We start from the raw sequence: 16,631 nt of genomic DNA on the forward strand, positions 1-16,631 counted from the left end.
TCTGTCCTCGTGACACATTTACAAGTGCTGAATTCCAAGATGAGATAAGATTTCTGCATTTAGTTTAAAGGAAAAGATTAAATTCACAATTATTCATTAGATATTCTTGTCTATCAGTTTAATTCCTTCTATCTATACAGTATAAACTATTGCAAATATTGTACAGTAAAATTTAACAAACAAACACACAGGCAGGCACACACACACACACACACACACACACACACACACACACACACACACACGCATTTCTCTGTACATTCTCTGTACATTTGACTACAATCTATACATTTGACAACAATCTGACTCCTTGGTACGTGCTATACCTTCCTTGGTCTCTGCTACTATCTAGTGGTACTCTAGTGTTAACACAGTCTGTCACAATCATAAAACAAAAATAAAACAAATTCATGCTTTGGAATCGGAGGGTCGCCAGTTTGAGTCCCTGCCCCTGAGCAAGGCACCGAACTGCTCCCCCCTCTGTAATGGGTGGTAATGTAAAGTAAGTTGCTTTAGATAAAAGCGTCTGCTAAATGATTGTAATGTAATGTATCTATCTATCTAATGCACACAGTAGTCTGCCTCAGGTCTGTATTCTATGTAAGACACATGACCCAAGACATTTCCATGAGCAGTGTCCTTTAGAATCACATATGCATGTAGGCGACTCAGACATACAGTGTCTGTCTGACCCGGACCCGTGTCTGTCTGTCTGTCTGTCATACAGTGTCTGTCTGACCCGGACCCGTCTTTCTCATTTGTCATGTTCAGCCACTGAAAAGCTCCCATCGCTCAGCCCCATGAGGTCTTCATCATGAGGGAGGTGTCCTCTTCTCCTGCATCTTTGACATCATGAGTCCTCAGCAGCTGGTCCACATCTTGACATTTCCACCATTTAGTGTTCAAGTAACTCTCGCTCATCTAACCGACCCAGAAACCACGGCAGCAGTGAAATCGTTACTTTTCCACATCCTGTCGTTTTTAGGGAGTGTGTGTGTGTGTGTGTGTGTGTGTGTGTGTGTGTGTGTGTGTGTGTGTGTGTGTGTGTGTGTGTGTGTGTGTTTGTGTTTGTGTGTGTGTGGTCATGGCTCACACTCAGCCCAAACTGGATGACATCACTATTTAACTCTGTGTAACTGTGTGTACATAGTCCTATGGTTTTACCAGAAAGAGATGATCCAGCTGGTGTAACAATACATCTTCTGTCACAGTAGATCAGCCAAGAATGTCTACCATTCTACTGGCAACCTTTAACACAAACTCTTAAAATGAGATGGTCCTTACACATTTGGTGCTTATGGTTTATCTCTATACACTTACTGATACATGGAACTCTTTTATCTCTCAGGCATCTCCCTGCATCAGCATTTAGATTTACATTATTTGTTGATGTTCCCTCGTCATGTGTGCAGTCTGACTGAAAATAATTAAACAAAATATAATCAGTTTTACAGCTTCCACAGAGAAGGTGCTGCTACCTGTTAGGCCCACAAGGTGGCATTAGAAATATAACAAAATGTTGAATTGGATTAAATGGGTTACAGTCTCCTTGGAAACAGTGTAATTACCCTCTCACCCAAAATAATGTCATTATTTCAATATTATTCAATCTAAAAACCCATTTGGAGACATTTACATTTGTTCCCACTATTTGACGAATGAAGTTTCATAAGCAATTTTAAAGATGTGAACTGTGGGCATCTGTATTGTGTAATATTGAAAAATATATATATTTATTAGATTAAATTTTGGTTTTAATGAAGCCATCAGGTGGTTCCTGGCAATGCACATTATCATGCATCATTTAATTCTCACCAACTAACTTCTGAGGCTCCAGAAAGCAGCGTGTGTTTCTATTACATTCCGTTTCATAGTCATGTTGGTCATGATTGATATTAAAAAAGAACGAGACACATCAGGAAGTGATTATCAAATAATCATTTCCCGCCTTACAAGTGCCTGAAAAGGAGTTCTCTCTGCGCTGGGCGTGTAGACATGCTGCTGGTTGCCATGGTGTTGTTGGTGTAGGCTGGAGACCGAGGCTGGTTGCTTCCTATAGCATTCCCTGTAATTGAGATCAGATGCTCCTCGGAGTGAAACCTGGACTGGGAGTAACCTGGAAGCATTTATTTTATGGAGAAGATGTTTAGTTAAGCCATGCTCCCGCTCTTAATGAGCCTGGGCCTCGCTCTGGTGATGAATACGATTGGTGAAAGCACTGAAGGCTTGTTCCTGACTTCTTCCTTTTCCTGGATCAGGTTACAGATTAGCAGACTTCCTGTCCAGTTATGGAGCAGGTCAATCCGACTGACGGGATGGCAACAGAGGTACAGGCGGGGCATCATGAATTATCTCAGATGGGGTGTTTGACAGAGCCGCACAGTGGTGGGTCCTTTCAAAAACAAAACATGTATCATTCGTTCAAGTAGTGAGGAGAAGCAGCTGATTTGAGAAGAGAGGTTTGCACACGCTGGCCTGGCCTCAGTCTTCTTGGGCCGTGGGTGAGATATTGCTTGGGCCCCTCAAGTCCCCAGACTCAGACCCTCCACATTTGGATCCAAATGGAGGGATTGGACCTTCAGAAAGTAGGGGGGTCCTTGGCACAGGGCCTAGTTTGTCCACTGCCACTGGCCACTGTGCACATTTACCTTCCAGTTGAAGATGGTTTATGATGGCATATTGCCTCTTATTTTTCTACCGGTATTGTCAGTTTTGCTGTTGGTCAAGCATGATTTTACTCGAAAAAGATTTGCACTGGTTGCGTTGTGAGCCGGCTTTGGCAGCCTCTACACTACACTCTGCAAATGATCTGAGGACTGTGGGAGGACTGAGAGTCAGAGTCATTCATCAGCTGTCAGAGAGCTGGCACAGTTCACCACAGAAAAACACAGAGTCCCCTCACTGTAATGGAGTCACTCTGCACACAGCCCACTTTATACGTGTTCACAGTTTCAAGTGCTCAGGGTCCGGCCCTCAAAAGTCAAGGGTGCGTGAAAAACAAACACAAGGGCACATTCACCGAAGGTACTTCAGAGGATGATCCATCAATGTGTCACTTGACCAGAGGCTACCAATCTATTCATAAAATAAAACGCAAACCTTAGGAGATACCAAATCAAATGTAAGGAAGAATGAATTATTTTTTTTGTTGTTGATTTCCCTCATTTTCATAATGTAATGTAATAATTACTATGTGTTGAACATAAGTTGCAAAGCTTGTAGTTCAGCCTATGAATGAAGCTTTCAGGGTGATTCAGTATGACAGAGTATTAGAGCCGCTGCTGGAAAGAATGAAACAAAGGCGTTCAAGAATGAAGTTGTTTCCTTCATGAATTAGTGTGTTTGGTGCAGCAATGATACTTAGTAGCTTCTTAAAGGAACGCTGGCAGCTCCTGACACAGAGATACAAAGCAGCTAGCCACGTGAAACACAAGCCAATGGACATCATTTCAGATAAACGGACCCAAAAGCAAACTGGAACAGGACAGACTTTATTATGGTCAAAGGTCAGGGAGAGGTCATATACAAAATGTCAATAAAAAGTTCAGGGGGACAAGCGAAAGCCACAAAGTGAAAACAGGCAGAGATCAAAACAAGAGAAGACAAACGCTCAGGTCAAGATAGAAAAAAGGGCTCGGGGTGCTTCAGCTGCAACCACAGTGGAGAATGCAAGATGTTGCAGCTTTCCTGAGTCAAATAGCATCTATTCAGCAACAACATCAGCCACAATTGAATACTATTATGACGGAGATGATAATTCCTCTCCACAGAGATGGATTCCACCTGTTATCCCACTGACCCAGTAATTCCCAGTTCTTCCCAGTGCTTTATCCTCCTCTGGGATCAGGGGCAGGGTGTTTGTCGGTTCTCTCCAGCCCTCCTCTTTGTCTTCTGCCACTTTGTCCACTTTGTCAGGAACTCTCATGCGATCCATCAGGCACTTTATTTGAAGCATACTGAGGCCTTAACTGTCCTCTTACCCTTTGCTGTCTTACTCACCTTTTCCAATCTGCTGAATGACCAGAGGTGCTCCTATCCAAACAAACATGGAAGGAACCCTGGTCCTGCTACAGGTTATGGATCCCTCGGCCAACACAGCCCTCCGTTTCCTGTCCCACCGTCGACACTTCCTGCGGTTGATCAGAGCGCGAGCGTGCCAGGCACCGGCCACCCTTTCCTCCGCACAGCCAGACTGGGCTCTACACCCCGAGCCGCTAGGATCAACGGGGAGGCAGGATATTGCAGCCGGCGTCAAACTAAACACACAATACCTCCTGCGCAAGTAATCGCTACGTTGAGCCTATTTGATGTGACAGTTTAAACACTTGAACTCAGAGCTTGCCTTTTGCAGGGGTGGGAGGTGGGGGTGGGGTGCAATGGGGTAGGGGGGGGGGCATGGTTGGGTGGGTGTGCACACGCTGACCTAAAGGTTTTTTTTCCCCTTCTGATTAGGAGCCTGCTTCACCTCTGATTGCTCCGGGTCACTGCAGGTGAGTGCAAGTGGTCGGAAGGAAGCAATTTCCCTGCTGGAGCTGGTTACCTGATTGGGTAAGTAGCTGATCTCTGACACTGACCTAACTCCTCCATCTTATCTGAAGCTAAAGCAAAGACCTGCTGGAGCCTGAGCTGAGGTGGGACGGGGGGCGATATTAGATCATGCAGGGCTATGAGAGTGCTGTGCTCACGAAACTGGAGCTCTTACCAACATATTATTGCTGAGCGTCTTTGAATAATGGGCCTGATCTAATAAACATGCTTTCATATTTATTCTTATATATGTCCTTTTTATTTTGTCTTTTTTTCTCTGTCCTCTGTCACATGTCTGTGTTGGGAAATCCTCTAAACAGATATTGTAGAGATTCATTTTATATTGTATATATTGACACCTGAGTTTTAAATTGAAACACAACCTTAGATCTTTAAATAATTGACAGGCACACATTTTAGATAGCAACTCTGAAAATTGTACCTGTGATGTGTTATATATAGCTACAGATTTCTGCAAAATAAAATAGAAACCATCCCTGTTATTCATCAGCTGGACTAAAGTCAAAGTGAAAAAGATTCTGCAAATAGAACAATAAGAGTTATGCTGACATGTGGTTTAGATGTTTGACCATGTGACCATGAATGCAGCACGAAGAAAGCAAATAGAGACAAGCAGCCATAGTTGTTGTATTTGTGGCAAATGTTTCTTCATTCTTTCGCTTTAGGAATGAATGTCTCATTTTTCAACTTTACTTTTTTGTTTGAAAACTGAAACCAAACATTGAGTTTACTGCAGTAGAAACCACATCAAAGACAAATGAGACCGTTTCCATTTCTGGAGGTAAACATTTTGTTTTTCAGAAATGTACAAAGAATTTATAATATCATAAAAGGTGCAGAATAGCTGTAATGATTTATGAAACTTCACTGCTTTCAAGCTGTAAAACTGGATTCTTCAGGTTCACAACGAGCATTTATGTTCTGAAAGTAAAAGAAACCTCAATGAAGTTCAGTTATTCAGTATTATGTGAGAAATAATATCTTATTATCTTAAATATGTACTTAAATTATGTACTTAAATCACTTGAAAGCTTTCAATTTGTGCCCTTTGTTCAATAAAGCATCATCACAGTATTCAGACCAGCACTCCATCAGATGTTGAGACGTGTGTGTGTGTGTGTGTGTGTGTGTGTGTGTGTGTGTGTGTGTGTGTGTGTGTGTGTGTGTGTGTGTGTGTGTGTGTGTGTGTGTGTGTGTGTGTGTGTGTCATCTCCCCTGATCTGGTAAACCACAATGCATTCAAGCACACACTTCATTTTACAGCGTTCACTGGTCACTTCAGGGATTTATACTTTTATCCTGCGGGGGTTTTTTATCCCCCCCCCCCCTCCTCTCTAGTGGAAGTGATCAGCTGCTTCCTGGCTGTAAATAAAGAGACATACTGTAATCCACTTGATAAATATCAAACAGAATAAGGCAATCAGCTGAAAGCAATTTGCATGTCTGTGCTCGAGCCAGCGGCTTGTGATTTTCTCTCCTGTCATCTATCATAGACCACACGCTTGGGCCAAAATACACAATACCCCCAAATTGCTGTCATATGGAGTGCAAGTCCTGAAAAAAGCCCTCCATTTTTCCTTGTCTGTACTTCAAATAAACTTGTATTTGTTAAATAACTGCAGAGGTTTTTTTCTCCAGTGCAACTTTTCAGAGAGGGATGGTGTAATGTGCCATTTCCTTTGTTTGTTGAAAGCTTGGCTGCAGGACTGTAATCTAGATGGGTTTGATCTCAGAGTAGATGCAGCCTGTTGAATGTTGGACAATCCTGCATGCTGGGACCTCAGAAGTCCAAACGATTCTGCAACAAGCTCTCACAGGCAAACATCCACTGCCTGAGGCAATTTTTCCTGTATTAGTCATATGCTTCATCATATTCCATAACATCTCCTTCACAAAAATTCATCATTTCATTTGAACTCAAGTGTGTAGCTGGGTGGATGCTTTTGTAAAACCTGCTTAATCGCCAGTGAACATACTCACAGCCTGTTGACATGCAGAACGGGGTGTGAGGAGCCAATGAGATCCAGTTGTTAGCTCCAAATATTCTACCAGCCTTCCTATGCGACCACAGGTTACCATGGCGGCAGAGGTTCTAGAGAAACAAGATAAGACTGCAGGGTTTCGTGTCGATCCTGCTCCGCCCTTCCCCAAACATTTTCTTTCAGCCAATGTGCCAAACAGAGCATCAGTCATCCTGTTCCTTGGCTTTGTGTAGCACGGAACACTGAGGGAAAGTCGTCTGAATCACAGCCGTGGCTTTTTGTCAGCACCTCGCCCCTGAACAAAAAGATTTACTGAAAAGCAGATCCTGGACTTTAACAGAACAGGCGACCCTGTCCTTTGTGTTCTAATCAGCTCATTACCACCTGATTTTCTCTCCAGATCACAATTTATTCTGATGGCTGATTTTTTCCTGTATTAATGATTGTGATGTTGATTGCGTTGATGCTTCAAAGATCAAGAGGAGGCAGCCTGGCTAAGTTTAGTTTCAGGTTTTCAAATTTAAATCAAACAACTCTACCAGCATGATGGAGCAACACTTCACATTTGAGTGCATTACTGTAAAAGAATTGAACAATCACATGCTAAATGTATTAGAGCTCATACAGTACCACCACAAAGGCTGAGCCAACCTGGTTGAATTTATTCCTGAATTCCTTGCGTGGATTCTCCTGCCATTGCCCTTGATCAAGGCACTATAGGCTGTAGAGGGTTGGTCCATGAGCACGACACTATAAACACCACTATGATGGCTGCCCACTGACACAAGTACTGTCTCTATTATTCAGAATTTGTATTATTGATGAATCATTTATCATACTGTCTTCACAGTAACAATCATATTTGTTAGCTTACATCCTGTGAGAAAACTGGTAAAACTACTGAATACTTCTCAATTTTGAATACGAGTATTTTCCCATTGTGGTATCACTACTTTGTTTCAAGTGAAGGATTTGACAAGCTTCACCTGTTGCATCCTGATGCTCTCATTGTGTTGGCACAGCACTGCCAAAGCATGTTTGCGTGTTTGTGTGTATGTGTGTGTGTGTGTGTGTGTGTGTGTGTGTGTGTGTGTGTGTGTGTGCGTGTGCTGCCCTGCCCTTCCTTTAGGCACAGCACAGCTGATCTGTGTTCCAAACAAACAATAAGGCGCTGATGCACGTCCACCATAAAAACAAGCTGCATGCAGCACATGCTAAAGCTATTAGACACAATGGGCCCCAGTGGACAGTTTGATGTTTGGTATGTCAACAATGTGTTTCGTGTGTCGTCCACTCACTGTGAGGTGCAGGGGAGTTCACACGAGGGCAATCTCCTATTTGGACCCCACCTTAATGCTGTTTGTTTCCCAGTGTGCAAACAAACAGCATTAAGGTGGGGTCCTGTTGTCGTTTCTGAATATCCGTTGCGTAACATTTTGGCCTTTATTCAGTTACAAAGTTAGTATAAGAGAATGCAGATATCCCTGTAATCGCCTCTGTCCTGCAGCTTTATCTACATAAGCTGCTGCACATATTTACTTTGGTCCTGCTCCTTGAAATCACTATTGATCATTTTGTTATTGTTAGTATGTGATATTATTTCATCATTCATGACTTAGTGACCATGTGAATATGACATCATGAACATCAATTCTCTTGATGAAGATGAACCCATTCATTTGATGTACTGATCCAAACTCAAGGCCAGGTTTCACATATTTCTTTCAATTTATTCCAAAGTGATCAATCAGATGTATCAGTCCAGATCAGATCACTTTAAACATCATTTTACAAACAAAGCAACTATTAAATCTATTATTATTATAGTAATTTTAGTGCAAAATAGTGGTTCAGCAAGATAGTTTCAGGTATTATGAAGGGTATCATGAACACAACATGTCATATTGCAACGTTCAATGCCTACTGAACATTTCTGCAGTGTTACAGTCCTTATTTACTCCAAACACTGTAAAATCTCAGCACCAAACACCTGCACCAGCCGTTTATCCATATCGATTAAACTTGTTTAGAAACCTCTTGAGGCTTGACGTGAGGCCACAGAGTACTTGTGCCTGTCTGTTCAGTAGCATCATCATTCACTGGTCACATGTGGACATCATCAGTCCTCCTAAAGAGTTGAGATAATGGCGGTGGTGAGATAACACTCTTCCATCATCACTACCTCTCTGTTAAGTCACTGCCTGCACTGTCTGTCTTGGAAATGTTTGTAATGACCAGCTGAGGGACGAGCCTGTATAGTTCATGACTCCGCCCAGGACGATGAAGGGTGACACCCAGAATCAAACAGTTTTGGGCACTGGGTCAGGTCAGAAACAGAAACCAGGCTCTAGAGCAGTAATGGGTTACTATGGGCAACCGGGACCCATAATATCGAATAGGGTCATGCCAGGAAAAACACACATACTGGAAGTTTGGACTTTGCCATTCATTTGCATATTTTTGTGTGTCATGATTCAATAGAAAAGCTAAAAATATTGCTACCAATTCCCTCCTCATAATATACAAAGTGTGTGTGTGTGTGTAATTCACACAACCACAGAAACACACAATGCAACAGTTTCTGATAATTCATTTTAATCACACTAATACATATTTCAGTATGTTTCCTTTTTGTTGACAGTAAGTTGACATCCTGTTCTGTATCCAGCAATAATAATGCTCTTAACACATATATATATATATATATATATATATGTCACAAAATTGCAGAAACGTGGCTTATATTAAATATGTGAAAGTCTATGGCTCTGTGTGCATGTAATGAAGCCAAAATCACAGGAAAACAAACCTTCATTTGAGCTATTTCATCATTCCAAAAATAGCTTCTTGGTAATCAGCTGTGATGCAGCGGTACGAACCCAGAAAGAGGCAATTAACTCCAATCTGCAATCTGCAATCAGGATTCTCTTGGTTTGAGCACATGAATATATAACATCCAGCAGCCTGGTGAACCCACGTCTCCGTCCCCAAACCCTGATCCGGTGTGCAGCATCACATCCTGGGTGTAAACTTTTGCTTTGAGGCGGAGAGAAGCTGCTGCTGCGGACCCAATGAGCCTCACTCACAGGGAGGCTGGTTTGATTCCCAACAGAACAGCCTGAGGTTGGACTGACTGACTATGACGATGTGCATTGAGCAGAGAATATACGCGTTAGATTGACGTTCCACGGGATTATTTGGATTTGTTTTTCCTGTGATGTTCTGGGAAAATGAAACATCAGCAGAGGAGAGAAGTTTTATTGGACCACAGTGCGGAAGGTATAGAGCTGTTTTCCGCTTTCTTTCCATTAAAACCCGGCTTATTTCTGCTTTAACGGCCTCCAATATTGACATCAGAGCAGGTAATTAACATAATCTCCCGTTGCTGCTAATTTGGTTGAGATGAAGGACAACACGGACGCTGGATTGCCACCCAGACGCAGATTTTTTTGGCACTTTATGAATGCAGCTGTAATCACCCAGGGGAGCCTCAAGTGCTTAAATATCTCTGTCAGGAGAAAGAGACAATCAAGCTCCTTTATGTCTCAAGATCAGCTGCAGTTTGTGCACATTGTCTGTTATGAATAGACCGATCTCCAATTGAGCCTCTTCACTTTGGAGATTTTTCGATTTTTCGGTTATACACCTATTGAAATTATGGATGCGCCGCTTTTCCCCGTCCCTTTTTAGCTTGTTGGCTCCGTTGCCTTTTCTTGATTGGCAGATGAAATTGACACTTATCAAGCGCAGCGTTTCAATCCACCGCTAATTGCAAATATATAGTCCCATCCTTTCTTTTCACCGCGTTTGATTGCATGGGAATATATAGCACAAGAGCAATGATCGATCCTAGTTTTTTTTCTTCTTCTTCTTCTTCATCTTCTTCTTCTTAATTGCATCAAAATTTTTCTTTTGTCGCCAGGGTTTAAATGCAGGAGAAACTGTTATTCGTTGTTTGGGACCGGATGTAGTGTGGGTTGGGGCAGAGATGCGTAATGCGCAGAGCGAATTCCATCTTCTCTCCAAATAGGCAGCGTTCAAGAGCCCAACATGGTGAGTCACCAACATCTGGACTAAGACTTTTTTTTGGGTTTGCAACCTTCTGTTTCTCTGGTGTCTTTTTGAGGTTTCCTTTATTTCACGTTTTCGTCTATATTCCAAAAGTTTTGCATGGGAGTAAAGTGTGTTAAAGCCGCATGCATGAGTCCATTTGATGGGACTGTTAATCATCCGACTGAGCTTCAAAACGCCTGGTTTGTGGGGTAATTCTATATGTTGGCAGGCAAAAAAAAGGTTAAAAAAAAGAAAAAAAACAGCTTTAAATGTAAAGAGTGTAGTCTAGATGCAAACACGCAAACGGACGCTTTTTCTGACAACTGAGTTCCATTTGTTTAAATTTATCATCCGTTATTTGCGATATTTCCGTAATTCTTCAATTTCGTCTTTTTTGTGTTTGCTCCGGGGAAAAGGAAACAAACACCAAGTTGAGTTGAAATGTTTTCTTGCAACAGTCTAACGCGGAGGTGAAGAAGGAGACCGAGGAGTCCAGCCCGCCCGAGGCCGCCTGCCTCTGCTCCCCTCCGGCCGCCAAGAACCAGTGCGCCAGCTGCGGCACGGAGATCCAGGACAGATACCTGCTCAAGGTCAGAGACACCGAGAGACATAAAGACAGGAGAGACAAGTCCGTCAGCGTCTCTGTCCCTAATAATAATCTCACAACAAAGCCTTCATAGTTAATTTAAAGTAAATGAAGAAATTGGTTGTTATTTTAATCTGGAATCTTCTTAATAGATAAACCGGATATGATTTAGTTTTTGAAATGTTGACCTTCTTTGATTTTTTGTAAATATCTACAAACTTGATTCATTTTGGAGTTTTGGAAGTTGCTTATGGACCAAGATATTGTGTTGACGATTTCATTTGTTTTTTTTTAATGTGTTTTTTTGTTTGTTTGTTTCTAATATATTGATTATTGGTCCCGCTGCAGGTGAACAACCTGAACTGGCACCTGGGCTGTCTGGAGTGTTCGGTGTGCAGAGCGTCGCTGCGCCAACACAGCAGCTGCTACGTGAAGAACAAAGAGATCTACTGCAAACTGGACTATTTCAGGTAAGAAACCGGAAGGAGGAAATCATCAAAACTTTATTTATTTACAATTGAATCATTCCGTGAAGTTGAATTTGTCGTCAAAAATATAATTGGACATAATTGTCTTTTTTGAAATCCGTCATGGTAAATTAATTGTATTAAAAACGCACAATGTAGTGAAATTACGAGTGTCAGTGTTTTCTTTTTTTAAAGGAAAATATCAAATACGACTCTATTTTTTTAACTAAGGTTTTGTTTAATTGTGTGAAATTGTTATCGTGCATTGGCGACTCCCTCATTCCGTTACTGGTTTTATTTTCGTTTGGAAATGTTGTATTTTCTCGCCACAAGTGGTTAAACATTCGAAAGTAATCTGTAAAGCGAAACACGCGCCGCAAAACCGTAAATGTGCCAGATCATTTTATTAAACCGGAGATTTAATTCCTCCTTTCTTAAAACGAAAATACATTGGAGAGAATGTCAAAAGGTATTATCTTACACATTTATAAACGAACGAAGAACAGTGTGAAAACAAAGCTACTACTCCAACAATGTAGGCCAGTGAGTACTTAATGTAAGAGTATTTTATTGTAGTGTACTATTTTACTTTTCATGTTGCAGTGTTGTCAGATAATTTAACTGTGATATTTTATGAATATTACTTCGGATTCAGTTGATTTCCTGAAAGAAGAAAAAGACAATAAATACATTGTAATACTTAAAAGTCATCAAGGTCATAGAGGATATTTTTTACCCTCTCCCTCCTTATGATGTTGTAGCCATTGTCTTAACTCAAACTAAATAATTTTTCATGCCATTGTTTTGCCGCTTTATTGTTTATTCTTGCACATCTATAATCTCACACCTCGATTTTGCTGGAAACACTTGACCTTTGAACCTTTTTGCTCTGCTCCAAAGGGAAAGCTGGAGACTGAAAACATGATCGTCATCTTGTGGAATGAATTGCAGTGAAAAACATCTGCACTCATATATTTGACACAAACTGTATTTAATAGTTCCATTTTTTTTTGCTCAAGCGACTGATTATATCACAATGTTCATCTAAAATCAATACTGAGTCTTTATGTTTGTTCACATCAGAGTTCACTTCACATAGTTTACATGTGTATCAATGCTAACAGTCACACAAAAACAGATACTAAACATGCTCCACACATGAACATGAGCATTACACACATCAGAGGGCAGCTCCAGCAGCCCTCACCTGCCTCTGTGTTCTCTCTCACAGTAGGTTTGGCACTAAGTGTGCCCAGTGTGGCCGGCAGGTGTTTGCCAGCGACTGGGTGCGGCGAGCGCGGGGGAGTGTGTACCACCTGGCCTGCTTTGCCTGCTTCTCCTGTAAGAGGCAGCTGTCCACCGGGGAGGAGTTTGGCCTGGTGGAGGGCAGAGTGCTGTGCCGCAGCCACTACGACATCATGCTGGACAATCTGCGCAGGGCCGCCGAGAACGGTACAGTGATGCAAGCACACACACACACACACTTCTAGCTTCAACATTTTTCCCAATGGGAGGTTAACTGATAATGTGAGAGAGGATAAGAGAATGACACATAATCTGAAGGTTAGAGAAAGAGGGGCAGGAATTACTATGGAGAGATATTTATATATCCCTATATAGATAAGAAGAAGTGAAAAGATAAGGTTCTGGTCACCTTTAGAAACTATAACCAGTAAGGAAAATATACATTGTTCATTGTCCACTTAACTGAAAAACAGAAAAATGTCTGCAATGGAACTTGTTGTTGTTTGGTGTTCCTGTATTCTTCAGTTTGGGGAGAATCGACAGCGATTGGTTTCATGATTTTAGATTATATATGGAATATGTTCATGGAATAACAATATTTAAAAAGCAAATCAGCAGTGTGAAACTCCTCACGTAAATAATTATGCTAAACCACAGAGGAAGATTTTGCAGAAAGTAGTTCCCCCTGTAATCAAATACATGTTCATTTTCATTGCTTTGACCAACACAAATGGCTTTCATTCACCTCCATTGTACCAGTGGAACATCTAAAAGTTTCAAATCTTTAAAGCCATCTGCATATAGATAGTAGAGATTAGTTGAATGGCGTTTTTGCTTTGTTATTTGAGTGAAATGAGCCTTTAAGTGCTTCCTGTCAGGCACCGGGCTGACCCTGGAAGGAGCTTTACCCTCAGACCAGGACTGTCAACCCAAACCAGCCAAGAGGGCACGGACGTCCTTCACTGCAGAGCAACTGCAGGTAGAGATTCTGCAACCGAGCGAGTGTGTGTGTGTGTGTGTGTGTGTGTGTGTGTGTGTGTGTGTGTGTGTGTGTGTGTGTGTGTGTGTGTGTGTGTGTGTGTGTGTGTGTGTGTGTGTGTGTGTGTGTGTGTGTGTGTGTGTGTGTGTGTGTGTGTGTGTGTGTGTGTGAATACCTCAGTGTCTCATGTATCCGTCTCTGAGCTTCTTCGTTGTTTTCAGGTGATGCAGAACCAGTTTGCGCAGGACAACAACCCGGACGCTCAGACGCTACAGAAGCTGGCAGAGATGACGGGCCTGAGCAGGAGAGTCATACAGGTGAGGAGCAGACACAGGGGAAACGCAGTATTTACTATTTACTACTTTTACTACTATTTACTACCCTGGCAAGCCCACACATCAAATAGTTTTAACTGGGTGGACTTTTACCCGACTTCAGACGGAAATATTGTGCATTTACTCCACTGTATTGACATCAGGCAGTAAATTATAGATTTACAAAATCTTGTACAGTCTTAATTTCGCTTGATAGCACAAAGAGTTTATACTTTACATGTTGATATGATATAAAAATCAGCCACGTTTGAGAATTGCACACAATATCTAAAGTGATACATCATTCTGTTTACTTTAGATACTGAGTTTGTACTGTTAATACCTTTTACTTAAGTTGATCCATTGTGATAATACTACTTTTTGAATTCATTATAGTGAAGGACTTTAGTAGTAGTCTTAGTGCTCAGTGCCATTATGGCACATATGTTTTTTTGAAAAATGTACTGATTGTATGGTTGGCGGAAAAAAGACGGAATGAAAGAAAGAAAGAAAGAAAGAAAGAAAGAAAGAAAGAAAGACAAACAAACAGAAAGAGGATCTTCTGAGGAGCGGTTGACATCCTTCTTGTTTACGCCGTCTGCTGATGTTTTCCAGGTTTGGTTTCAGAACTGCCGTGCGCGGCACAAAAAGCAGCCTCTTCAGAACAACTACTCGCAGAGCGCGCCGCTATCCAGAATTCCCCCGTCGCTGCCCGATGAGATCCACTACTCCCCCTTCAGCAGCCCGGACCGGCCTCATCTCCTGGCCCTGCACGGATACCTGGACAGTGAGTGTCAGCAGGGGGTCATTGGGCAAATGTTTCTATTTGGCTTATTAAGTGTTTTTTTTCCTGAATTGGATTGAATATGTAAGACAAGTTTAGAAATATGTCTGAGGTTTAAAAGACGAGTGCAGCACTCCGGTTTATGATGGATCTTCTCCCCTTATGCAGTCATCTCTATACATGTGTACTGAAATACCCGATAAGTTGTACATTGTGGATTTACAAGATTCTCCCTTGATCATAAATTACCAGCTAAGATCTCATGTTCAGTGTGAAACCAGCATCTACAAACATCACAAAGTTTCCCTCTGGAATGTAGTCGAGGGAAATCTCTCCAAATGGAAAGACAGTACACATGTTAGGTATCAGTGTCTCAAATCTGGTATTCAAGTGCAGTATAAGTACATAGTTTTAGTAATCATTTGGCTCTTTAACCTTCCTCTGTTTCACTTTGTTGATTTGAGTTGTCCGATCCTTAAAGGTCATGTGGTCTCTGCATGCAGGTCATCCCTTCTCCGTGCTCGCTGCTCCCAACCACTTGGGCCATCCGTCCATCTCCTTACCGCAGCTTCCCATCAGCCGCTGACCTCAGTCCACACTTTCCCCTCGTCGTATTGTGAGAAATCCATGTAAGGTCTCGTTGCATAACCTGTTGGGTTTGTTTGGGAGTATACGGAATCCTGGAGCGACGGAGGCCTCAGCCATCTTCCTCTAACACTCGGGATTCCTAATTGTGAGACTGCTGAGCTATAAGATGTCTTTCCACGACATCGGACTGTGGTTGGAGAAATGTCCCGCATCCCCTCCAGCAGCAGAGGTTGTTTATGTTTTTGAAGAAGAAGAAGAAGAAGAAGAAGTAGAAGAAGACCACTTTTAGTTTTTTATGGGACACAAAACATCAGGTCAGGATTTTTGTTTTGATCTTGTTTACTCATTCGTACAAGGTATTTCAAATGGCTGCAAAATGAGCGTTCAAAAAACAAAAAAAAACAAAAGAAGGAATGTTGTAGCAGTATCAAAACCTCCACATTTTTGTACATGTGATGGGCAATTTTGCGGCTTCACTGTTGTTCGTTGTTGTGTTGTTGTCAGAAAATGGAAACTCTTATTTATTCAGAATGAAACTTCTCGAAAAGCACTTTCAAACGTGTCTCGCAATGGAATAATTCATTGATTGTACATTGTAAATAAATACTGCTACGATTTAATAAAAACGTACCAGATTGGTTACAAGGATTTTTTAGTGTTTAAACTATTTGGGATGAAGAGTGTGTGTGTGTGTGTGTGTGTGTGTGTGTGTGTGTGTGTGTGTGTGTGTGTGTGTGTGTGTGCGCGTGTGTGTGTGTTTGCATGTTTAGAGCGTCATCACACACAAATACTCATCCCCCTCTGTTCTGTTCTGCCCTTCACCCAAAATCCCTAAATCTAGAGGTCAACTATCAGAGGTCAAGTGCCTAAGATAACCTCAACGTCATAAAGAACCTGCAAATCATCTCCAATTTACTTCCTGTACTTAATGGAAAATGTGATCAATCCAGCTGTGAAAATGTTTGGAGGCATTTAACCTCCCAGCATGGTGATTGATCAGGCACTTTGTTAGCTTTTATGAAGCCTTTTAACACAGATTATTTACAGCTGTTACATTGATTAGCAGCACTTAAGATGCTGTCATG

The 16,631-nt window shown here is 41.7% G+C and overlaps 1 protein-coding gene across 1 annotated transcript; it reads left to right on the forward strand.

Annotated features, from left to right (window-relative positions):
* The first annotated feature begins 9,600 nt into the window (after nt 1–9,600).
* lhx6b (LIM homeobox 6b) lies at nt 9,601–16,165 on the forward strand. The gene is made up of 9 exons (XM_076150914.1): nt 9,601–9,809; nt 10,453–10,583; nt 11,042–11,173; nt 11,518–11,639; nt 12,868–13,088; nt 13,760–13,860; nt 14,082–14,177; nt 14,790–14,961; nt 15,462–16,165. Exons 2-9 carry the CDS (start codon nt 10,581–10,583, stop codon nt 15,542–15,544), a joined length of 930 nt encoding a protein of 309 aa, XP_076007029.1. The 5' UTR covers nt 9,601–9,809; nt 10,453–10,580; the 3' UTR covers nt 15,545–16,165.
* The last annotated feature ends 466 nt before the right edge of the window (nt 16,166–16,631 follow it).

The sequence above is a fragment of the Genypterus blacodes genome, unplaced genomic scaffold (genome assembly GCF_046128005.1).
Source record: "Genypterus blacodes isolate CSIRO-AG114 ecotype Tasmania unplaced genomic scaffold, CSIRO-AGI_Gbla_v1 ptg000053l_1, whole genome shotgun sequence".
In the NCBI taxonomy this organism is placed as follows: domain Eukaryota; kingdom Metazoa; phylum Chordata; class Actinopteri; order Ophidiiformes; family Ophidiidae; genus Genypterus; species Genypterus blacodes.